The sequence below is a fragment of the Trichosurus vulpecula genome, chromosome 3, assembly GCF_011100635.1.
Source record: "Trichosurus vulpecula isolate mTriVul1 chromosome 3, mTriVul1.pri, whole genome shotgun sequence".
Lineage (NCBI taxonomy): Eukaryota > Metazoa > Chordata > Mammalia > Diprotodontia > Phalangeridae > Trichosurus > Trichosurus vulpecula.
The window spans coordinates 467,461-493,190 of NC_050575.1; the positions used below are offsets into that span (position 1 = coordinate 467,461).

Below are 25,730 nucleotides of genomic sequence, written 5' to 3' on the forward strand. Positions count from 1 at the left end.
GAGTGGGTTTATCAAATCAATCCTCTCGATGTCCTTAAGCTAGGAAGTAGAAACCCCCAGGTATACACAGCCCTGGTCTCAGTTCTTCCTCCTTCCCACTTATATATGAACTCCATCTACCTCCACTGCCCAGAACAGGAGTCCTCATTATTTCAGTTCATTTCAAAGGAGAGATTCAGACAAGATATTCCAGGAAATTGTGAAGAAAGATCATTTTCACCTAAAGGGTTGGAGGGGTAGAATGAGAGATTTTATGGAGGAGGTGGCACCAGAGCACTTAAAGGAAAAAAAGTAGGAGTACACCCAGGCAATGGGGGATAGCATGAGTAAGTACAAGGGGGTTAGTTACTAGAACAGGCCAGGCATCTAGTGAGTCAAAGATGCTCAGAGACGGTGAGCTAGTGACCTTTCCCAAGGGACCTTGGGAACCAAACCCAGGGCTGGGAATCAGGTCCTAGAGTTTCAGACCGGCATCTACCCTGTCTGACTCATTGTGTAACCTAGGGCAAGTCAATCATCCCAGACCTAACTATCCTAATCTGTCAAATAGACTAATAGAAAGCCATGGCTTCCAGGATGGAGTTTTGACACTTCTGGTGGTCTGAAGAGTCCACAGGGCCTAGTGCAGCCATAGACAGGGAAACTGCCCCGATTGCGGGCTGGGGGGACGGGGAAGAGGACAGAGGGAGGAAAAGATACACGGGAGCAGGTTGCCTTGGGGTGGGGCAGGGTAGGTATGATGAAAGTCTGGAGTTGCCGAATCCTGCCAGCTCTGATGTGTGGCTGAGAAGGCGGAAGGGGTTTGAGCCTGCGAAGGGAGGGGCAAGCTGAAGCAAGATGCCCGGGGTGTGAACCGGAATCCAGGTGAGGGTGACTTGGCAATTGGTCAGAAGCGCTTCCTCTCATCCTCCCTTGTAGGGGAGGACGCTGACCTCCAGATGGCTCTGTGACTTTGGGATGTGGGACTCGATCAGAGGTGGGGTCAGGGTGAAAGGAAGGAAAGGGCCCAGCCCTGGCCTGGCAACATCAAAAGACTGGAGAGATATTAATATCCAGGAAGCTGCTGTTTCAGAGCTGGGGTTGGGACAAAAAAAATGACAGGTAAGATTCCTCTCCAGAATCATGGTGGTAGCACACAACGAACCCAGAGCCCCAACTCATACAACATGGGAGAGCCTGGAAGAATGGGGAAGAGAGGAAAAAGGGAACACTAACTCAGATCTGGGGGTTCCAGCCTGAACCCAGGGGAATGGGGCAGGCAGACAAAGAAAAACACCTTGTAACATTTCTGACAGGGCCTGTGGGTTGGGGAGGGGTCAGGAGTTAGAAACATTTAAAAAAAAAAAGAAAAGCCTTTTTATTTTTGTTTTGTTTTGTTTTATCAATTCAGCAAGCATTTGTTGGAAGGAAGAACAGAAAAGAGAAGAGAAAACTGAACTAGGCATCTGGGGTCAGGGATGTGTTTAACAGCCAGTTCTCCTGTATTTGTAACATACTTTTAAGCTTTAAATGTATTACTAACATTTTCTCTATCGCTTCTTTAGTCTAGACAATCGACAAAACAACAAATCAAGCCCTGATTTGTAGCATTTGCTGATTTCCCAAGTATTAATGCTCACATGGAAAATTTAACAATCAGCTTTCGGGAGCTACTCTGAACCAGCTGCAGCACATCTCTGGGAGGGGTCCTGTATTCTGCTTGCAGCTCCACCAGTGAGTGGCTGTGTGACTTGGGACAAAAACAGGAGCTTACGTTTCTGGAGACTTTAAGAAGCTCTTTGCATATGTTAATACTGTATTAGCTTACATTAACATAGTGCTATATGCCAGACCCTGTGCGAAGCACTTTACATTTATTATCTTATGTGATCCTTACAACAATTCTAGGAGGTGGGTGCTATTGTTATCCCTTTTTTAATAGATGAGAAACTGAGGCAAACAGAGGTTAAGTGACTAGGGTCATACAGCTACTATCTGAGACCTGATCTGAATGGAGGTCTGTCTGACTACAAACCTGGTGTTCTATCTACTGGGCCACCTAGCCCACTCATTTTGCTCACCTTTGGATTTCATGTAGGGGAAAGCATTCTAGATGTTGAATCAGAGAACCTGAGTTCAAATTCTGGCTCTGACACTCACTACCTGTTTGACCCTGGGCAAGTAACATAACTTCTCTGGGCCTGTTTCCTCACCTGTAAAATAAAAGGATTGAACTAAATGACCTCCAGTGTGTCTTCCATCTCTAAATATATATTCTGTGGTGCTCAAAACAGCCCTGCAAGGCAAATGCTGTATTATATCTATATCACAAATGAGAAAACTGAGGCAGAGTGGTTAAGCAACCTACCCAGGAATACACAGGGGCGAAGGCTCTGAAAGACTCACCCCAAAACTTCTTTTTGACCCTGTGTCACCTGGGACTGAAATTCTACACTGGAGGCACAGCTTGCCATTGTAAAGAGGCAGTTTTGTTACCTGGGTGGGGTGACACATGAACTCATTGGTATGGTTTGGATGAGTTTCCCACCTGAACCTTTGCAGTAGCTGGTCTAGCTGCATCTAGAATCCATCTTCGTGACAGCTTGCAAACAGATCACTAGTCACTAGTGTTGGGATAAAGCAGTCGATCAACGAGCATTTATCAAGGACCTACTATACAAACCCCTGTTTGGTATTTACTGCCCTTCACAAACTGACCCCAACCTATCTTTGCAGATCGATTTCACGTTACTCCCCTGGTGACACAGCAAAACTGGCCTGTGCAATGCAAAAATCACGTCATTCCATCTCCTATCTCTGCCCCCTAGCACAAGCAGTCACAAATTCCCAGAATGTCCTACCTCCTTACCTCCAATTTTTGTAATTCCAGACTATCTTCAATACTTCCCTCGAGGGCCATGTCCTACCTGATCTCGCCGGCCAGCCGTCCCCCCCCCCCCCCAGTGCTCCCTTCCTCACTGTGCATTTATTTGATAGATATTTTGTATTTATTTGTGTCCATGGCATTTCCACCTCCCATCCTCCTCCCCCTTCCCTCACATTATGTAAACACTTAGTTTTAATTTTGTATCCCCATCATCTGGTATTGTGGTTCACAAACTGGTGGCGATGGTTACTCCATTTGGGGTTTTCTTGGCAGAGATACTGGAGTGGTTTGCCATTTTCTTCTCCAGTTCATTTTACAGATGAGGAAACTGAGGTAAACAGGGTTGAGTGACTTGCGGAGGGTCACACAGAGGCCAGATTTGAACTCGAGAAAATGAGTCTTTCTAACTCCAGGGCCAGCACACTATCCACTTTGCCATCTAGCTGCCCATGGTTCACAAATAGTAGGGGCTTAATAAATGCTTGTAAAATTAAATAATATTTGTCAAATATCAAAGCAAGGGGCCGGGCTGGGGCTGGGGGGAAGCACTTCCCAGGGATTGGTAACCCTGGAGAAAAGATCCAGAATGGAATAATCTGGGCAGGTAGAGCAGCATGAGGAAAAACCGGAGGGTGGTGTGTTGGGGGACTACTGGGCTTTTAGAACTGCCAGCGGCTAGCCTTGTTGAGGGGAGGTTGACTTTCCTTGGCAGAATTTAGGCTAGAAAACTGAGGCGTGTGGGGGAATAAGAGGGGAGGGGAGGACTGTGGAGACTCAGCACTAACCAGCCCTGTCTACATGACCTTGAACAAGTCACTTCCCAACGATGGACCTGTTTCCAGCGCTCAGCGCAATGCCTCGACGTGGTAAACGCTTTATAAATGCTTGTACATTGACTGATGACTGCGTCCTTATCTGTAAAGAGGTCGGCGAGTGGAGCAGACGGTCTCTAAGGTCCTTTTCCAAGCTCTAACATTCTAAGTCGCCGTCTATGATTCCAAGTCTAGAGATGGCAAAGGGAGATCGAGAAGGAGGCTGGATCCTGCCGCCTGCTGGGCAGCCGCCCGGGTCACTCAGGCGACCTGTCCTTTGGCCAGGCCCCTTTGGGGCGATTCCCCCGGCGTTGCTCCGGAGGGGTGGGGGTCGGCGCCAGATTGATTCCGACTCCCGCACACTGCTCGGCCGCCTGGCTCCCCCCTCCGGGTATTGAGTTACTGTGGGGGCGGGGCGGGGGGGGGACGACGGGAGAGGGGCGGGGCGGCAGAGACTTACTTCAGGCTCCGAGTCCAGGCAGCCCAGAGTGCTGGAGGGAACCAAGCTGGTTTGGCGCTGCTGCTGCTGCTGCTAGAGGCAGGCAGGCGTTGGGGCTGAGACAGACAGAATCCTCAGACTGACAGACAGACAGGCGGACGGAGGAGGGACTGGCGCGAAGGAGCACGCAGGCACAGCTGCAGCTGCCGCTGCCATCAGCACTCCCTCAGACCCTGGCCCAGTGAGCGAGCGCCCCTTACTCTTCTCTTCCGCCAGATCCCCGCACCCTCGCGGTGCGGTACTCAGTGGATTATCGGCCCCCGGGCTTCTCGGTTCTCGGGAACATGAAGCTGCCATCGTTCGTTCTTAAGCTGCTTCTGGCTGCAGGTGAGGGAGATGGGGGACAGCTTGGATTGTCCGGTTTCTCCGGGATGCAGACTTGCCATAAGGGGACAGAATGGGGGTGGGGAGCAGAGGAGGCAAAAGGAGAAGGTATGGGAGTGGCCAGAGGACACGAATAGGGACAATGACACGGAACGGTGGGAAGGATGAGGATCAGAGATTTGAATGGAAGGGATCCCAGAAGTCAACTAGCTCAACCCCCTCATTTTTGCTTATGAGAAATCTAAGGCCCAGAGAGGTTAAGTGGTTTGTCCAAAGTTACGCAGGTAAGCGTCAAAGGTAAGATTAGACCCTAGATCCTGGGACTCGAGAGACAGTGTTCTTTTAAGGAAGGAGATGATGGTGAGGCCAGGGATGCACAGCGAACAGATAGGGTGGGAGAGAATCTGAGTCTGAAATGATCCCTGTGACTAAGGGGCACCGGGTCTTGTCCTTTCATTCATTCTCTCCCTGGGACGCCTGGTCCTGTCATATCCTTTTCCATGATCTCTGGGCACACCTTCTAGTAGGGATTGGGTATGTGTATAAGGAGGCTGTGCTTGTCTGAGATGACTTGGATTCCACTGGGGTACATGAGTGACTGCTCTCTCTTTCCCCTACTTTTGCTTCCCTGGAGTGCAGTACTGTCTGTATTGGTGAGTGGAGAGAGCCTAGAGCGAGCTCAGAGCCGGCTATCGGAGAACCGTGGAACAGAGAATCCCGATTCATCCACTGCATCTTTGAACCAGCTGCTTCATTCACGGGCTAGCAGAACAGAAGTCCTTGACCTACAGGACACTGAACGTGCCCTTGTTAGAGGTAAGTGTGTCAACCCCAAGCATCTGACCAAGGCAGCCAACACAAAGTGTCAATGGCAATTTCTGAGTGAATATGATCTGGGTTAAGGTCTAGAGAGTTTAAGGAGGATCTAGATCCTTTCATGGTTCCCTCTCCAATGGCTGGGGAGAAAGAACAGGAGAACTAGAGATGTTTATCAACCTTAGAATAGCAGAATGGAAAGTGCTTACCAGGTGGTGAGCAGAGGCTCTGAATGTCCTGCTTCATGGGAAATTTCTGAGAGCTGTCCTCTACAATCCATAGGAATGAGAGGGTATTTTGGCACTTCCTGATCCTGTCTCTTTCTTGTTCTTATGTTTGAGTCAGTCCAATTACAACCTCCTTTTGCATCTGAGACAGCTGAATTAGTCAGTTTACTTGGATACCAGACAGGTCAGTGATTTTTTCTTTTCTGATCAGACTTTCTGATGAGGTTAGTAATTTGTTTAGGTTCTCCTCAACTTGCTTTTCAAACTCTTGGGCATGATGAAGAGTTCTAGGCAGAAAATTTGATCCTTCCCCAGATGGGGAAGTCAGGACCCTAGACGAGATAGAAGGTGAGCGTCCGTGTTTTCTGTAAGCTCTCTGAGGGCCCAAACATTGTCATTTTTTCATTTTTGTAACTGCAGTGACTAACATGGTCCCTTTCACATAGCAGGCCATTGATAAATGTTTGTTGAATTGAATGCCCCCTGGAGGCCAGGGTGAAGGCAGCTTAAAAATAACCATTGTGTGTCTAGGAATCTTTCTTGTGGCTACTGTGGTCCCTGGACACCTGGGGCTCCATGAGATATACCATTATGCCCATCCTGACCACATGGCCCAAGGGCTCAAATTAAAATCAACTCTCCAGGCCAGGGTTGGTGTCCACACGGCCCGGCTCCACTCTCCCAGAGTATCCACAATCTGAGACCCTACCTTCTAGGACAAGGGTTAGGTCTGGTAGGGCCCTGTTCCCCTTAGATGAGGCAGGACTTCTTAACCCGTGGTCTGTGAACTTGTTTTAAAAAATTCTTTGACAACCATATTTCTATTTAATTGGTCTCCTTTGGAATCTGATATATTTTATTTCGTGCATTTTTTAAACATAGATTGCCAGAAGGCCTCATGACACAAAAAGGGTTCAGAACCCCTGGCCTAGAGGCTGATCTTTGCTAGCTAGTACCTGGTGCAGAGTCCAGAAACCAGGGCATTATATTACCCCTCTCCTTCACAAATGTCATTCTTATAGGTGGAGCACGGCTGGATTCCTAGGGAAAGGAAAGGGGGCAGGGGCGGGGGCGGGGTGTGGCTTGTCGTAATCACTTCATAACCTAGTTAGGAAAATAGTAACCTGGAGTACAGCAGCACTCAGAAGGCCTGGCAGACCAACAGCCTACAGCTTTCTCCCCTCTACGTTGTGATGCTGCCTCGGGGAGCTTTGCTTTAATTTGATTTCTCTGTCTCTTGGATAAACCGAGTTCAGGCTGCAGTATCCTGGCCAGTGCTCCTACCCTTTCTCTAGAGTTTCTCTCTCCCCCCAAACAGGAGGAGGTGGGGCTCTCTTCGAGTAGCCCCCACTAGGGTAGGGCTTGGGCTGTGACTCACTCTTCCTCCACCCACACAGGCTACTCCTCATACCTCTGTAGGCTTGAGTCACGGTTTCTCTCTCCCCTGGGGCAGGGACTCGGTCACCTTGTCCCTTTCTCCCTCCATGCTTGGGTTTTCCTTGGCTTGTCTCTCCCAACCCCAATGACCATTTTTATTCCCTTTGTAGGAATTGCCCTTCTGTCTCCCACTGGGCTCTAGATCGGGAGTTCTTAACCCGGAATCTGGGAACCTACTTTAAAAACATATATTTTGATTGCTGAATTTCAGAATAATTGGTTTTCTTTGTAATCTTATGTATTTTGTTTTATGCACTTAGAAACATTCTGAGAAGGGGTCCACAGGCTTCAACAGACTGCCCAAGGGGTCTATGCCTTTCCCCCCCACACACACAAAAGGTTAAGAATTCTTGTTCTAGAGGGAAGCAGAGAATAGTGGACAGAGGAAATGTAGGACCTGGGGCTTGGTACTAGCTGTGGTTTCGTCTCTCTGCTGCTACCACCACCCATCTCCATTTCTCAGCTCTCAATTTTGGTTTTTGTGCTGGGACTCCTCCTTTCTGGGAACCCTGTGACCTTTGCCTTCCCCATCCTAAGCCCCTCTATGACCAGAGTTAGTGGAACTGACTCTTGCATTCAACATATGTGTGGCAGATGTGTGTGGTGGGAGACACGCGTGGCAGATCACTCTTTCCAGACCCTGGGAGTGGATGAAGGATGTAGGTCAAACTCCTGCACTAATGGAAGGGGAGTGCCTTGCTAGCCCCAGCTGGAAGCATGGAGGAGGGCTGATTTTCTTCAGTGCTTCTTTTGCTGCTGTTCCAACCTAAAAACACCCCCAGACTCTTCTGGTTATTTCTTCCATTTTCCATCTCTCTGCCCCTTGTAATATATTTTTTCCTCCCGGGCCTGAGAGAGCTATAAATAGGAGCATTTGAGGAGGAATGAGAGTGACCCTTGGAGCCTTGCTAATGAGCTGCAGAGGGGACTGGAAGGGAAGGGATGGAGAAGAGCAAATACAGGGTATCCCAAAAGACTTACGGCGTTTTTAAGCCACTAGAAGCTTCAAAATCACACTAAGACTTTTGGGATACCCGATATTATATTGTCTGATCTAGACAGCTAGTCTACTGACTTTGACCACAATGCTGAAGTCCCTTCTTTGCTTCTTAGCACCAATATAAGCTGGTGTACCCTCACTGAGAAAACAGGCCTGCCCGTGGTCCTGGAGAGCTGATTACCATCTGAGGCCGAGCAGTTTGAGGACAGTGGCCATTTATTTTTAAAAACCTCCTCATTCTCTTCCTCAAGTGCCCTCCCAGGAAAAAGCAGCTTCCTTCTCTGATGCTGTTCCCCTGGAAGTAGGTCATCGTGTTCACTTCGGGAAGTGAGGCTAATATAGGACAGAATAGAATCAATTGCAATTCTGAGCTCCCCAGGGATGGGGGAGGGGGGAGAACAAGGTTGGCAGATTTTCCCAATCTGTTGGATGGAATCATCGGATGGAAGCCTGCATGCTTGAAGTGTGATTCCCCATAAGGGTTTGTGAAATGCCTTGCTTCTGTCTCCCTGTTGCTATTTCCCTTCAGTTTTTGCCCAAAAAAACTACGATTGATTTTTCTGACACCCCTGGGGAGTAACCATGAACCAAGGGTCTAGGAGCCCAGGTGAGAGAAGGGGTGACTTTCAGATGTTTCCAATGTTCTTTCTTCTGGAGAACTAGACTCCTGACAGGAGACCCTTTCTTTTTCTCTTGTAGTTTCATTGTCTTCCAAACCACAAGCTCTGGTCACTCCAAGCAAGGAAGCAAATGGGCAGAAGAGAAGAAAAGCCAAGGGAATGGGGCGGAAGAGAAACCCCTGTTTGGGGAGGTACAAGGACTATTGCCTCCATGGAACATGCAGATATCTGCCAGAACTTCGAGCACCGTCATGTCAGTAAGTGTTAACCCCTGACTCCTGGGAAATTGTCATCCATGTTTCTCCTCTGTGCAGTTCCTCGAGTTCACAATTTCTCACAGTACGGAAATGGGGAGGAGGCGAGTATTTTTAGTTAACGGAAGGGCCCCTATTTGGATGCAATTTCCTGAACCGTAGGCTTTTGTGACTTTCTTGCATTCTTTCGGATGCTTCATTCTTCCCCAGGAATGAGCCGCCTGGCTTAAGGAACCGGCATTTGAAATCTGGCTGTCCTTTCCAGGACAACCCTTTCCCCTCCTTCCCCTTTGCCCCTTTCAGAATAGAAAAAGGTTATGGGGCTTTCCCTGCAGAAGGAATCTGGGAAGGTGCTGCCCCAGCTCCCATCCTGGCCCTCATATATGTGTATGGGTCTAGGTGTACTTGGGGGCAGAGATGAAAGATGTGGAATCAGAGGACCAGGATTCAAAACCTGGCTTTGCCGCTTACTATCTGTGTGACCTTGGGCAAATGGTTTTTACTTCTCTGGCCTCAGCTTCCTCACTGTGAGATGGAGTTAGGCTAGATAACCATGAAAGTCCTTTCCAGCTCTAAATCAACAATCCTATGTGCTGGACACTGCAGGGAGGAGTGGAGCCCTTTCCTTCAGACTGAGGATGGGAGTTATAGGAAAAGAGAGGGACTTGGTGGGGTTAGTGCGAAGGCAAAGGAACATTTGTCTTTGGGAATATGTGGGGTGGGAAAGTATTTCCTGCATGCAGGATTAATAGGAAATAGAACTTAATTCTAAGGGTAACTCATCTTAAGTCATGCGATATTTGAGTTCTCCCTTGTGCCAGCCTCAAGGGGCAATCTGGGGTTTGGGCTCAGAGATGGAATGTGGGGCTGAGGGATGCCCAGCACAGAGATGGATCACACTGCTGTACTCCCTGAGAATAATGTCTCTAGTGTCCCAGAGGCAAGCACAAAGAGGCAGAGGAAAAACTAGAAGAAGCCTCATTTCATGAAAGACTTTAAACCAAGGCCAGGAGAATGCTACGGGGAGTGATCTGCCTGCTGACCCCACAGAGGGTGTTCAGCTCATTTGATATGTCTCATCCATCTCTGATTGCTGCTATTCTATTTGCTTATTAAAGCTACCACATTTTCTATGCTTCACAGCCAGCGAGGCAAACCCTGGGTCTCCGTCTTTCTTTTGCAGTTAACAGCTCCTTGTTTGTAGCTGGGAACACTCTTCATTTAAGATGCCTTCTAGGTCTCTACTAGCAGTGTAGTAGGGGCTCAGGAATAGCCAGGGAAATACTTACCTAATTTAAACCTGGAGACTGGAATGAGATTTTGAATCTTTAAACAAAACAAAGCAAAATTTGGCATCATCCACCCTGGGTGGAGGCAGTAGCACCGAGGGCACAAAAATTGGCTTCCAGCCAGGAATTTGGCCGTGCCTCTCCCCAAGCTAAACTGGTCCGCTGCTTTGGCTGGCTGGATATCAGGCCCTCAGCTCTGCTGCTGGAGGCTCAGACCTGTTCTCTTACTCTCACTCCACCCACAACCTCAGTCTGGTCACTGCAAGTAACCTGCAGCATTAATTCAGAAGTATTTGACAATTCCAGGTTTCTCTGGGGGTCTTTGTTTCTCACAGTCCCCTCATCTGACCTCATTGTCTTGTCCCCCCACCCCCGATTTTCTCCTCTCCTACCTCTTCAGGGAAAGATGAGATTTGGAGGAGAGAGGAAGCAAGATTTGGTGGTTGGAGACAGAAAATCTGCACACTGCCCAAGGAGTTGTTGGCTTTTCCCTCTGCCTCCTTGTTCTGATTTACTGGGCACATGATGTGGGAACAGAGGGCCCTAGGCTAGTGGGAGATCAGTATCCAGAAACACATGGCTGACTGCTCCTTGGGCCCTTAGAAGCCCTTTGTCCCCTGGCCAGTGTGGCTGCCGGGAAGGGTATGTCTCGGTTGATGTGGGGAGCATGTGGATAGCTGACATTCTAAGCCAGATCCACAGAGCCGCCAGTGACAGGAAATGCCGACTATGTCAGAGTCCTGAGGCTGGCCCTAGACTTCTGCCTTCAAGGGGCAATGGAGGGTGGAGGTAACAGTTCCCAAGAACCCGCAGACATGACTAGACGCATAGGAATTAGTAGCAAAAGTTTTTTCATCCCCATAGCCTGAGAAAATCTGTGATCCCAGCTAGGATGGTGAGGATTCCTAACAGTCCTGAGACAGATGGATTCTGGGTTTTTCTGGAGCTCAGTCTGACTTGTTTGTGATCCTTTGACACAAGTGTAATGTAGGTATTGGTATTGTAGGAGGTGTCTGACTGACTCTTGGGCTTTACCTGACTCTCTCTATGACCCAACCTCGTTTTGCTGGCTTCTTTCTGTTGCTTCCCCAGTGGTGGTAGTACCTGACAGGGCCTGGATCTATGCTCCGAGAGAGGGTGGAAGATGCATCTCTGAAACCCTGAGTGGCTCCTGCCTCTACTGTAAGATGAGCCCTGAAATGGCCACAGCACGGGAGGAATGTGCAGAGTTTGAGTGGCTGGCTCAGGGCAGGACACTCGATCCCGCCCCCAGATGCTTAGAATGGACCCACATGTTTGGAGATATGCTCATCGCCCTCCGACGTGTGAGCCAGGAGTCGGGTGGGGAGGTGTCTGTAAAGGAGGGGGAGTGGGTATATTAGGGTGTTTACATTATTATCCTTTTGACTCAGGATGGGGGCAGAGAGGGCTTATGTAACTGAATCTCATGGCTCTGATGCAGACTTTTATTTCTATCATCTGAGTAAGCTACCTGAGGGGGTTAGGTGAAGGGCTTGGAAGTCCAGAGAGCTTGTCTTCCGTCCACAGGAAGAGAGGAAGAGAGCCTTTCAGAACAGGGCGATAGTGGAAAGCCAGGAGAGAGCAAGATCCGACTGCCCACAGGACACATGGGGTCAGGTGCCAAGGACCAGGGAGCATTGCTCATACCTTTTCTGGGAGAAAAACTCTCTGGAACACTGCCCCGCGTCTCTCATGATAGGAGACAGCACCAGTCTGCCTTGTGGAGGTTGGCAAGAGGGTACCAGAAGGGGAACGGAGCAGAAATTTATACCATGCTTATCCCACCCTCCCAATGACCTCCACTCCATAAACACACGCAGGCTGGATGTGCGCATGGTCAGCTACCCTGTTGTCCCTTTACCCAGGAAGTCCCCAGCCTGAAAACCCTGTAGCTGGGTACTTTCTGATGCTTAAGGGATCCATCCCTCAGGCATCTAAAAGTTCTTGTAGAGGAGAGGGAGAGGGCCTTGTCCGTGTGATACCAAGCTGTGTCTCCACCTGTTCTTGGAGGCAGAAGCCAAGCTCCCTCACAACAGCCTCAGAAGAGATGTCTGCGATGGGTTGTCTCCTTTGTGCCTTTTCCTCATGCCACCCTGGAGAAATCCCAGAGCAGAGGAGAGAAATTCCTATCTCTGCAGCCTGAGTGGGAAATGGCCTTCTTCCCAGAGAGCAGTTGTCAGCAAGGGTTGTAGGAACCCTATCTAGATCTAGAAAATCAGCCAGCCCAGGAAAGAAAGCCTGTCATAATCCTTGTGGCTGTGCCTACTAGGGTTGTCTAGCAGCCCAAGCTCTGCCTGCTGATTTCTGCTCCCTGCCCAAACTCCAACCTGATATATTCACGTGATGAGGAAAGGGAGGGAATATGCTTTTATGTAGTGCCTACTATGTTCTAGGAATGTGCATTTATATAGTGCCTACTATGTACGTTGCGAATATTATCTCGTTTGATTGGAATTAGGATTTGATTGGACTCAGGGTTATCACTTGCTTTCAAAAAGGAGGGGAAGAAGATCTAACATGAGCTTTGTGCCTCTGGTCTCATTTTCAGTGGTCTAGGTGAACTAGGTGACGTTTCTATCATTTCTGTATGATCAGGCCAAGGAAGGAACATGTTATCTCGATCTGTTTCTTTTGTTCTGTGGGACTATTTGGCCACAGGAGATGATCTGATGCTTGAAACCAGGCAGGGTGCTCTGTTTCCTTATGTCCAGAGGCTGAAGACCAAGTTTTCATCTAGGCCTGAAACACTTTGGCTCAGATCTATACTAGGGAAACTGGGAGAACTCAAACAAAACTGCTTCTGGCAAAGTAATAAACCTATTAATAGTCTGGGGAGTGGTGGGGGAGGAGTAAGGGGAGGGATTGGAAGTTGAAAGTATAGATGAGCTGAGGAGAGGGTTGAGTTTATTTCTGGGCGAGGGTACGGAGGGGCCCAATGCAGGGTAGACAGGTGGGGTTCAGATAAATCAGACAAGGTTAATTATTCCCTACAGAAGGGACATGATAGCTGCCTTTAGTATTTAAGGACTGCTGTATAAAAGAGGGATTGGATTAGTTCTCTTCTCAGGGCCCAAGCCGACCAAACAAGAAGTACTGAACGGAAGTTGCAGAGGGGGCAGACTTAGGGAATTTCCTAAAGCTCAGAGCAATCTGTATAGGAACAAACTGTCTTGGGGTAGTGAGTTCCTCAGAACAGGAGGTCTTCCTGAAGAAGGTGAATGACTACTGGTCAGGGGCTTTGTTGAAGTGATTTCCTATTCAGGCATATGGAATCCTTTGCAACTCTGAGATTCCCATCATTGTGGGAGATGAGCTCTGTCACTTCAGAATTCATCATATAGAACAGGCAAAAAAAACCACCTCAGAGCATGAACTCAGGCCCCACTGGGCACTACCAATATCTTGAGGAGGGAAAGAAGTCATCCAAGCCATGTGGAGTCACAGAGGGGGTCAGCCACTCTCCGACACCTGTCACAACACCCCCTCCTCCATTACTTATGTGATAATTACAGTTAAGAGGATCACAGACAGAAGTCAGACTGAGCCCCAGAAAAACCCAGAATCCACCTCTCCTAGGACAGCTTAATCACCCAGCTAGGAATCCTTAAATCCTGGCTGGGTCACAGGCAGAATTCCTCTGGCCACAGGGATGCAGGAACCTTTGTTACTAATTCCTATGTCTGCAGCCAGGGCTGTGGGTTCTTGGGTGCTGCTTCCCCCACCCTCCATTGCCTCTTGAAGGCAGAAGTCTAGGGCCAACCTCAACTCTGACATAGTCGGCATTTCCTGTCATTGGCGGCTCTGTGGATCTGGCTTAGGATGTCAGCTATCCACATGCTCCCCACATCAGCCTAGACACATCCACCTCAGCAGCCACACTGGCCAGGGGACAGAGGGCTTCAAAGGGCCCAAGGAGCAGTCAGCTATGTATTCCTGAGCCTTAATCTCTCACATACCTAGGGATCTCTGTCCCCACACTGCTCAGTAAATGGGAACCAGGTGCTAGAAGGAAAAGCCGACAGCCTCTGGGACAGAGTACAAAGCTTCTTATCTCAGTGTCTTTTCCTCTCTAAATCCTACCTGGCTCTGAAGAGGCAAAAAAGGAGAAAATATGGGATAAGCCTTGATAAGGACAAGGGTTTAGAGACAGACAACAAATCTGCAAATGGAGACCAGGAAGCAGCAGATACTTTTAAACTCAGGAGCAGAAGTTTTGTCTGCAGGACCATATAGAACCAGAAGGGTCCTTTGTAGCAGCCTCACTGCCTCATTTTACAGATGGGGTATAGTGACTTGCCCAAAGTCACACAAATAGTAAATAGCAGTTGCTTGAGATTCAAACCTAAGTCTCTGGATACAAATCTTGAAATGAAGGCTGTATGATGCAGTGGAAGGGATGCTGACTCCAGTTCAAATCCCACCTTTGATGCTTATGACCTTGAGTAAGACACTCTTTCATCTATAAAATGTTGACTCTATGGCCCTGAGATCTCTTCTGGCTAGAGGAAGGCAGCTAGGTGGTATAGCAGATAGAACACTGGGTCTGGAGTCAAGAAGACCTGAGTTCAAATGTGACCTCAGATACTTCTTAGCTTTGTGACCCTGGACAAGTCACTTAACCTCTATCTGCCTCAGTTTCCTCAATTGTAAAGTGGGAATAACAGTAGTGCCAACCTTGCATGGTTGTTGTGAGGCTCCCATGAGGTAATACTTGTAGAGCACTTCACCCAGTGCCTGGCACATAGCAGGTGCAATACAAATGCTGATTCCCTTCTCTCCCTTCCCTTCTAGCTCTGGCTTTATGATCCTGTCTAAACTTTTCACAAGACTATGTTGCTTTTCCAAAGAAAAAGCCAGAGAAGTCTGAGTGGCTTGGACTGGATGAACATTCAACGCTCCTAGAGCATGGATTCTTCAGTGATTCCCTGAGTTTTTAATGAAAATCCTGGAGTTTGGGGCATTCAGAGCCCAGCCCTCCCCTGTTGGGCACCAGAAAGGAGAGAGAACCAAACTGAAGCAAGAGGACCAAGTAACTAACCATGCCAAATTTTTGTTCTCTTCTTCCACCAGCTGCCCAACAGGATACTATGGAGAACGGTGCCATGGAATGATTCTCCCCGTGGAAAACCCCTTGTATGGCTATGACCATACCACAATTTTGGCGGTGGTGTCAGTAGTGCTCTCTTCAGTCTGCCTCCTCATCATCGCTGGGCTGGTCATGTTCAGGTAAGACATCTTAGTGGTATTCCACTTGTGGTCACAGAATCAAAGAATTTCAGAGTTTGAAGGAACCCTAGATGGCCCTCACTGGCGATCAAGTGGAAGTTACAAACCCAAAAGAATCCCTGCCACAACATACCCAATAAGTGGTCATCCAGCCCCTCTGCAGCTAGGTGGTATAGTGGGCCTGGGCCTGGAGTCGGGAAGACTTGAGTTCAAATCTGGCTGTATGACCCTGGACAAATCACTTAACCTCTGTTTGCCTCCATTTCGTCATCTGTAAAATGGCGTTAATAAGAACGCCTGCCTCCTGGGGTCATTATGAAGATCAAATGAGATAACATTTGTAAAAAGTGCTTAGTGCAATATCTGGGACATTCTAGGTGCTATAGAAATGCTCGTTCTCTCCCTCCCCTCCCTGTCTGAAGACTTCCAGTAAGGGGAAGCTCCTTGCTTCCAGAGGCAGCTCATGCTAGTTTTAGAAAGTTTAAGTTTGCCTCCGAAACTTCCCACTCCTTGCTCTTGGCTCTGCCCTTTGGGGCCGAACAGAATAAGTCTAGGTCCTCTCCCACACTTGAAGATAACTGTCATCTTCCCCTTGTGTCCTCTCTTCCCTAGGTTAAATATTTTTTACAGTCTCTCTAGGGATGGGAAGGCATGGAGAGCCATTGGCAGGTTATAGGAAGTGGGTCTTTTGGGGGCACTTCTGCTAAGTCATCTGCCTCCTACGATGAACATCTGCAAGTGTAACCCAGAGAGATGTCGAAGGGGTGAGGGGGGATAGAAGTCTGAACCCACCTCCCTGCCATGCAAATAAACTAGACCGGGCTCCTAACTTACTGCTCTGTTGTTTTTATAAGTTGAGTCTGAACCTCTTTTCTCCTAGGATGACATGAACTCATTGGCACCCAAGGCAACACCTACTGGCTTAGAACCTACCCCTCTCCTCCAGGGATTTTCCTCTATTGTTCTGTGCCCTATTCATTTCCTTGCAAATTCCATCCACTCCTCCCGGTCTCCCTTTCCTCCCAAGTTTTGACCCTATTTTGGTGATGTCAGAATTTTTGTTCTGTAGTCAGGGCATCAGTTAGAGGAATTTAGCCTGATCCCATAACCCTCTTCTAGTTAAAGCCAGCTTCCCTCAAAAGGCAAATCAAGCCTTTGTCTGGTGGTTCTTTGGATACCCTGTGGATGTTTGTACTTTTCTGACAGGCAGAGAGTAATAGCAGATTCTGCTTAATAGTCTACTGTCTTGAAGATGTATCTGATGCAGCTTCTAGGCCAAGTTATTTCTATTTTCTGGGCTTAGGTTTCTCTCTCTCCACGGGAATAAACACATTAGGAAGAAATCTAATGAAATAAGAAGGGCCCAGGCTTTTTTCTCCCCCTAGAGACTGACGATTGCTCTGCCAGGGGTATTGCTCATGAAGTTTGTTTTTCTTCCTTAGGTACCATAAAAGAGGAGTTTATGATGTAGAAAGTGAAGAGAAAGTGAAGCTGGAGGCTCCTGTGGCCCACTGATGGAAATCCTGAGTGTTAATGGTAATAATCCTGGCGTCTGTCCTGGGGGTAGGGTTAGGCCCACTCCTGATCTAGCTGCTTTGGGGCTTTTTAAGACAACCTCTGGCTCTCAGAACCTCTGGGTGCTCTAGAACAGAGGTTCTTAACCTTTCTAAATGTCTTGGACCTCTTTGGCAGTCTGGTGAAGATTACGCACCCAATCTCAGAATCACGTTCTGTTGAAAAATTTCATACTTGAAAGATATGCTTAGTAGGAATAAAGATGCAATTGATTTCCCATCCAAGTTCACAGACTCCCTTGACAGCTATCTATGAATTCCTGCAGACTCCAGGTTAGAGATTCCTGCTCTAGGAGGGTTCAGGTCTGTCTTAACTATCGACTAGCTCGCAGAAATGATGTTTCTTCTCTAACTTCAGCTGCTTCACGCTCCCTTTGCCCCTGGAAAATGCTCCCAACCTTAGTAATGGCCTTTCTCCAATTCTTGTCATTTGGCTCCTTTTCCTTTTCTCTTTTCTGGCATCTGTCTTCCTTGCTTCTTTCCCTTCCCCACTCTAGCTGGAACTTTCCTTTTGGAGGTAAACTATAGGGTAGCAGAGTTGCTGTGCAGAAATAGGTCATAGACCTAGGACTAGAAGAAAGGGACCTCAGAGGCCATCTATGTCAACCCCCTCATTTTATAGATAAAGAAATTGAGGCATGGAGCCAGGTCAAGTGACTTGTCCAAGGACACACAGGTAGATATGGACTGGGAGGTAAGCCATTTATTAAGAACTTATTACATACCAAATGGCAGTTAAAATTCAAACCCAGGTCTTCTGAATCCAAGGCTTGGGTTCTTTGCACTGTACCACAGTCTCTCCTAATAGTCATTCACATTTGAATGGCACTTTGTAGTTCCAAAAGGCTTTTAGAAACATTACATCTCATTTTACCTGCACAATAATGCTGTGAGATAGACAGGACAAATATTATTCCCGTTCTCTTAGAGACTTACCCAAGATCACGCAGCTAATTAGTGGCAAAGCTATGATTGGGCAGTAATCAGGGCTCAGATGCGATTACTTCCCAGGACAGAGCTGATCTCTCATACAGAAGAGTAGGTGCTTTGGAGTTGTTTAGGGTGAAATCTGGCACATGCAACAGTAGGAATCCTGTCATCTATAGACCTCAGCTTTCTTTGTTATTTTGACATTTGAAACCCTGTTTCTTCTCATAGCTCTCAATAATAGAAAATTTGGTGTAGCTGTTCCCTCCCCCTCAACAAAAATGGAACAACAGCAAAAACCCAACAGATTATAGTACCAGACCCAAGAAACATTAGAAACTTAATCCCTTCTGTTGGACTACAGGTATCAGCTGGGACGTGCTACCTCCTGAGAAGACCCAAAAGCACAGCTGCAAACTTTGCCAACTGGAGGCATTTCCCCAATGTCTGTGAAGATAAAGACTCCCTAGTCCCAAGCTGAGGTATTGATTGGGCCTCTACAACTGTTTCCTCAAAATGTCAGAGCCTCCAAGTGCCAAGTAGATTATGTCAAAGGGAATCTGGAAAGGAAAAAGGCGAAAGAAATGATGTTCTTTCCCCCTCCCCCATCGAAGTTTGTTTATGCGTTCATGTTTTGGATTTAAAATGCCAGTAAAATTCCATATGCTCTAAAAGTCTTTGAAGAAGAAGGAGAGATTTGTGGGCTATAGAATGAAGGAAAAAACAAAAAGGACTGAAAAGCCAAGCACTCCAGTAGTCACTGAGAAATCTGCTTTTTGGACTCTCCAGCTGTATGTTTGATGAGCTAACTGTGAAAGACTGCAAGCCCCAAAACACTGAACTTTGGGACTTTATCTACATAGAAAAGTAATTTAACAGATATTTTTGTTTGTAAAAAAAAGCTTTTAAATTATGTATTTATTTTATTCTATGTATGTTAATTTATTTAGTTTTTAACAACCTAACAATAATATTTCAAGTGCCTAGACTGTTACTTCAGCAGCAATTTCATACCCCGCCATCTGGGTGAAAGAGAAACCTCCTATACCTACGCTTGTTCTTAGCCAGCCGTATAACTTGTCTGTGATAATAATGTATTATTGTCTGTGAACATTTCTGATGATATCGCATGGGCAGGATGCCACAGAGGGGACAGAATTCTGCATTGTCAGGATCTATATCTCGGGGCTCTAAAAATGCTCGATCCACTCTATGAGTTGGATGGCAGTTTTGCCTACTGCTTTTTGTATTGCTGTTTGTTTCCAATACTGGATGTGCTGATGTTGCAATGTAACAGACTTCAGCCTTGTCTTGTTTTCTCCCTCTGAAATCTCATGAAGGCACAGGCTCTCGGGCCAGCCTGATTAGCACAACTCAGTGTTTGCCCCGTGGGATGAAGAGAGTGGGAAATTACTTCCTGTGTTAATACATTTCTATTATTCCAACAATTCACCTGGTGCTACTCCATATATCCAGAGGTGCGGTCCTACAGACTAGGTGCTGAATGGGTTAACAAAACCAAGGGGCAAAGAGAGAATTAGGCAGCCACAAACTGGCTTGGAAGACCAACGGAAAAGTCAGGCTACAGGTCTCTGTTGTTTAAAGCAGATGTATGGTGAGTGAGAAGGAAGGGTGGGTTTCTTTGACCTGCCCCACCCGCCAAAACTCAAAAACAAGAACAAAAAATTTCTTCCATTGTTGACTCCACTAGTTTCTAGCAACTCTACTGAACTGTTACATTCTATACTTCCAAATCTGGTTCATATTTACACTCTACGACACAAATAAAAATAACCTTTACTCAACAACACCGTGTTTTGTTTATTGAGTGGGCTTTGGGGCTGGAGTCCAGGAAAGCTCCCTCTCCTATAGCAGCAGGGAAGGAATATATGCAGGGTGTTCCTAAAGTCTGGACACATAGGCAATTGACAGCAATGTGGAGTTATGGCATCGAGTTTACGTGAATCTTGCAAAGCACATCAACCTTTGCATCGCAAATGATGGAAATCATATTGAAGATGTTATTTGTCGATGTTCCAATTAAATAAAATGTTAAAAATTTCATTCATTTCATTTCTTGAAAACATGCATTTTTGCCTATGTGTCCAGACTTTAGGAACACCCTGTACACCACTATGCACAGTGGTCAGACAGGTCCTGTCCTGAAACTAATTACCCTTTAGTCAGGAAAGTGTTACATGGCACAAAAAGAAAAAGCAGGACAAAACTAGAGAACAATTGCAGTGAAAAGAACACTGGCCCTGGCATCAAAGGACCTGGGTTCAAATCTCAGCTTTGAAGTTTACCGAGAAACAAAGCTCATTGTGGGATGGGGTCAAGTAGGGGAGGTTTGATGCAGGAGGAAGTCTGGGAAGCTTGATGCTTCCATTAGCAGGAGTCCAGTGGAACTACTAGGTGGGGTTGGTGATTGGAAGCTGATGATGGAAGGAGAAGCAGCTTGGGCAAAAGCATGGAGGGAAGAAGGAGCCCTTCAGCTATAGGATACAGTAGTGGCAGCCTGACTGAAGAGGATGGTTTGTCTTGGGGAGTGGCTTAGGATGAGGCTGGTTGGGGCTGAAGTATGGAAAACCTTGTATGTTCTGGTGAAGATTCTGAGATTAATTGGATAAGCAAACAGGAAGACGTTGTGCCTTCTAAATCACGCAGTAACATAATCAAAAGCAATGTTACAGAAAGATTACTCTTGCAGTGGTACAAAGGATGAATTAGCTGGAGGAGGAGACCAATTGGGAAGTTATTGCCGTAATCTAGGCCTGAGGGGTGGAGGCCTTGTTATTAGGGTGGTTAAGGGTGGGAGTGGAATGAAAGGGGTGAAACTGACAGACACTGCAAAGGATGCACTGCACCAATAGGATAAGATTACTTATTGGCACTGAGGAACAATGATTCTAAGATTATGTCTGTGAGACTAGGAGAATGTTATTACTATTAAACCAAAATGGAGAAATTGAGGAGAAATAGTCTGGTGGAAAAAATGATGAGTTTAGTTTTAGACATGTTGACTTATAGATGGCAGGGCATTCCAATGGAAATGTCCAATAGGTAGCTAGAAACACAGGACCTAGCTGACAGATAATAAGGCTTGGGAATACAGATTGGTTTTGCCTTCCTTATAGAAATAACTTGGTATTTGAAGCCAAAAGAAAAGATGAATTCTCTGAGGAAATGAGTATAGGGAGAAGAGCAGAGGGCAAGGATTGAAACTTGGAAGATGCCACATTGTGGAGGAAGAGGAAGAAGAGGGGAGGAAAAGGGAGGAAGGGTTGGTATGGTACAAGGAAAAACATGTTACTGACAGAAGGGAGACCTAGACCAAATGCTCTAAGAATATTTGAGGTGGAAATGATCACTTTCAGTGAAAAGGGGGGTATCACCATGTCAAAGAAGTGGCAGCATCTTTCAAGTAACTTACAGGACTTTAAATTGTCATTTTTATATTTTAAGTTGTTATTTCAGAGTGTTCCACCCAGGGACTTTTCCCCATGAGAGTGATGAGGTATTTTGGGCTGTGACTTCACCAGATGAATAAGCTCTGGAAATGTGACTTCCGCTGTTCCAGGCCAATGATTTCATTGGTGTGGAGAACTCCAGTGAAGAGATTCCCTCTACACATGTAGGTGGGCATTTCTTCTGTAACTCACTGTCTTATGGAGTTGCCCGGCGGGGGGGGGGGGCGGGTACTGAGCACCTGAGTACTTTCCCCATGATCACTTTGCTAAGAAGTTTCAGAGGCAGGAATGGAACCCAGGGCTACCTGACTCCATCTGAGGCTGGTGTTCTGTCTACTACTCAACTTCTGCCTTTGCTTCTGTGATGTAGCCACAGAGACTCAGGTATGTCTCTGTTGTTTTTTTGGAAAGTAGAGTTTACATGCTTTGGGATTATGCTTGAAAATGTAGTGACCCCCTAAACACTTTGCTGGCCTAGTTATGTAGTTGTACAACTCAGATTATTTCATCAGAACTTGCTACATCCAAGCTCATGCCTATGGTGCACAAACTGCCCTGGTAGTGATAGTGAGAGGAACCATGTCCCCTGTATGGTGTAGCCCACAAAGTGGTCTAATGGGCCACATCCCCTTCTAACGGAGTAGAAAGTTGGACCTTCTACAATCATGAGTTTATGCCCAGGGAAGTCTGGCTTTTCCTTTTTAAATTCACAAGACTGAAGTGGAGGGGGCAGTTTCAAATAGGACATAGGTCACCCCTTTGCTGGCTTCCCAGATGGTAGCTAATGTTGGTCAAAGGCTCCCACCTCATCTGTGGTGCATGTTGTGCTTTTCTTCTGTTCCACTTAGTTTCCTCACACTGCTATTTCCTGCTAGTATTATGCTTCCTCCACTGCGAGCTGCTCTCTTCTCTTAACACCAGGAGCTCTCCACAATGTCTGAGTAATTATGTGTGGCCCCTGGGGGATCAATGACCCTTGAGCTACTTCATGAGGCTAGGCCCCAAATAAGAAATGTTGTCATCCTGGTTTCCACTCCTCAAAGAGAGATGTCTCTTTTTAGTCATCCCTTTTTACCATTTTCTTCCCTAGAGAAGTCTTTTATTTTAGCTTTCCTTCCTTCTCCTCCTACGTTGCCTTGAATCCCAGAGGATTCAACCTAATTCAGGTCAATTTGTGAAAGAGATATCATGTGCCCAGCATAGGACATGTGCTGAAAGATGGCAAGTGGCAGGCTTCATTCTCAAGAAGCTGACAATCTAATGGGGGTGGCAGTAGTGGGCATGGCACATTTGTAAGTAGATATGGTACAAGGAAAAAAGTGTTATTGACAAAAGAGAGCAGCTAGGTGCCAGGCTTGTAGTCAGGAAGACCTGAGTTCAAATCTGACCTTAGATACTTTCTACTTATATGACCCTGGCAAGTCACTTGATCCTGTTTGCTCCAGTTTCCTCATCTGTCAAGTGAGCTGGAGAAGGAAATGCAAACCAGTGCAGTATCTTTGCCAAGAAAACCCCCAAATTGGGGTCACAAAGAGTCAGACATGACCGAACCACAAGAAATTCCAAACAGGGAAAAGGGTTAGGTAGGGAGTGGGGTGGGGGGATGGGTCTATGCTATGCAAGAGGAGTGTGCATGGGGCTGGCTAAATACAACGAGCTATGTGAAGTATTCATCCATCAGGACAACATGGGCCCTAGAGGAAGATCCCAAAATGGATGTAGCACCATTAGCAGGCCTGCCTTGTTTAGCAAAACTCCATTCCTCCTCCTTCCTTCCCTCCCTCTCAACCACATCGAAATTCCCCCTTACCACCTGGGAAGAGATCTGATTAAACTAATTCACTCTGAGGAAAGATAAGCACTGAGTATGTTAACCATCCCAGGAGTAATTGTGCCTTTCAAAATAGGACACTTGTTAACCCCATGCAGAGAAACTCTACTGTCTGAGGCATTTCCATTTCACAAAATGAAGAGGTGAGATGATGTGGTCAGCTAGCATTTATTTAGAGTCTAATATGTATCAGGCACTGTGCTAAGCTCTTGAGGAACGGTACACTAGAAACCGTCAGAATCGGTGGTTAGAAGACTGTGGATCAGATTCCAATTCTGCCACTGACTATTTTTGTGACCTTGAGTAAATCACTTAACCTCTTTGGGCCTCAGTCTCCTTGTCTGTGAAAATGATGATTGCATTTGATAGCCTCTCAGGCCCTTCCAGCTCTTAAGTTGTTGCAACAATCGGCTGGCAGCTGCTGTGGGGGTGAAAAGATCAACATAAGCCCAACAACAAGAACTCTGCCAGCACAGGTTCTTTTGGTCTGCTTTACTAAGGAAAGCAATGTGAAGGGGTTAGCAGTCTTACTTTAATCCAACATATACATATATCATTCACTTAGTTCTGGGGTGGGGGTGGGGAAAAGCCAACACCCTGAACTTCAGAGCAAATGCAAACAAATTACAAACATACATTATAAACAGACCAAATATAATTCATAGTTACCAAGAAACCATCAATATCTGGGTCAGCTGGGAGGCTCTCAGAGCAGCTGCCCAGAGTCCCTCGCCTCCAGGAGTGAGAGTCTTAGGCAAATAGCTCTGTTCTCTCTTTTTGTAAACTCTTTAGCCATTATCAAATGTCCAGAACTTAGGCCTATACTATTGGCTCTGGTCTTAGCAACTCCCCTTAGGACGCTGAGGGCTTTGCACCCACATAGGCTTAGCACCTAGTAATTAGGGGTTTGGGCCTGGGGCTTTGCACCTAGTAAGGCTCAATCAAAGACAATTAATTTATCATTCTAAAACAGCAAAAAAGTCCCAACTTAATTGATATTGCATAAATCTATGAATCTACGAATAATTTCAAGTGGTGCAGGAGTGATATTTTAGGACTTAGAGAGTCTTTCTTGGGCTTCTTATATGCAAAGTTGCCTATGTAACTGTCACAGCTTTGGATCCCCTCTGACTTTCTGTATTCAAAGAGCAAGGCCAAATCACTACCACTCCCTTCAGTCTTTAGATTCACTTTTTCACTCCCCAGCTAATGCTATCTATTGTTTCTTCTGAAAGGGCACATCAGTCAACTTCCTTATCACTCTACTCACTATTCCTGTGACTTCCACAAGCAAAACATCTCTCCCCAGTCACCACTTCCCTAGCTGTGTTGCCCAGAGGTGTCCAGTTCAAACCATTGTTAAATTTTCAACGTGAGCATTTGCACCTCGAAAATCCACCAATGCTACAAATTAGAGCATGCCTGACTGTTCTGTTGATTGTCTAAACTTAAGAAAGTGATAGCAATGGAGATTAAATATTAAAATGTGTCATACTTTTTCTTTCTTTCTTCCCCCCCCCCCCACAGAGCTGGTTGTTAAACATTTACCAGCACATCCGTGATTCTTTCCCTCTGTTACGCTACCTTGCTTTTATATTTGAATCCTCAGCATTTAGCACAACATGTGGAACAAAGCAAGAGTTGGATAAATGCTTTTGCCATTGATTCATTCACAGAAGATTACAGTCGGCAAGAGTATAGAATGAAGTCGCTGGGTACCTGGGCGGCAGGGTTAGGGGGCATGCCAGGGAGTGGGAGATGGGGCAAAAAAATACGCAAGAATAGACTTCAATGACTCCACATTTTTCCCTCATCCCATCACTGGCTGGGTGACTCCCAAAATTGTAACTAGATCAGGGCAGCTGGGGCTTTGTTTCATGTGCCAATGTGGAGGGGTTTCCTTCCTCCCTGTGGCAGTTTGCCTGGGCCATGTCCACTTGGGTGGGGGGGGGGAGGCAGTAGTTGGGGGAGGAGTGAGAGTGTTATGCCCTCTCAATATGCAGTCAGACTGTTTATTCTAAAGTTTTCTTACACTGCTCCCCTCCCCAGCCAAATTTGCCCCAGATACTGGGATTCCTAGTTATACCTCCAGTGGCTCCAGCATGAAAGAGTCGGCGTCCTCACTTAAAGTCCTGTAGGACAAGTCTCTTGCTAATCCAAAGATTCTGTTCCACCTGCCATTGTCTAAAGAAAGGCTATGAAGTCAAGGCCTGGAGTCTCTTTTGGCAAAAACAGTCCCTGTGGTAATAGCAGAGGCACCGAGTCAGTAGGCAGGGGGAGGAAGTTTGAATTTATATCACAAACTATAAAGCCAGTACCACATTAATATAGTGTGTTTTAAAGATAATTTGCTAATTTTCTCTTGATTTCTTCTTTTAGAGAGACTATGTCGATTGGAGAGCGTAAAGCCTTTGGTTTTGTTGAGAACTGAAACCCCTGGTGCTGTCCTGGGTAGTTAGCTCCCTTTTTGAGTGTGCTGCAGTAATCAACAGGGCAGTCTGAGGAAAGGGGTCCTTCCAGAGTCTAGCGATTGGTTC

The 25,730-nt window shown here is 46.7% G+C and overlaps 1 protein-coding gene across 1 annotated transcript; it reads left to right on the top strand.

Moving 5' to 3' along the window:
• Positions 1-4,163: 4,163 nt before the first annotated feature.
• HBEGF (heparin binding EGF like growth factor) lies at positions 4,164-19,699 on the top strand. The gene is made up of 6 exons (XM_036751468.1): positions 4,164-4,504; positions 5,141-5,317; positions 8,681-8,858; positions 15,236-15,391; positions 16,834-16,927; positions 18,257-19,699. Exons 1-5 carry the CDS (start codon positions 4,462-4,464, stop codon positions 16,904-16,906), a joined length of 627 nt encoding a protein of 208 aa, XP_036607363.1. The 5' UTR covers positions 4,164-4,461; the 3' UTR covers positions 16,907-16,927; positions 18,257-19,699.
• Positions 19,700-25,730: the final 6,031 nt, after the last annotated feature.

What these genes read in the sequence shown, in the direction of transcription:
- HBEGF (XM_036751468.1), top strand. Translation starts at nt 4,462, where the DNA reads ATGAAGCTGCCATCGTTCGTTCTTAAGCTGCTTCTGGCTGCAG. An exon ending in TAAGCTGCTTCTGGCTGCAG is followed by an intron (nt 4,505 to 5,140) that starts GTGAGGGAGATG and finishes CCTGGAGTGCAG; the next exon opens with TACTGTCTGTATTGGTGAGT. An exon ending in TGAACGTGCCCTTGTTAGAG is followed by an intron (nt 5,318 to 8,680) that starts GTAAGTGTGTCA and finishes TTTCTCTTGTAG; the next exon opens with TTTCATTGTCTTCCAAACCA.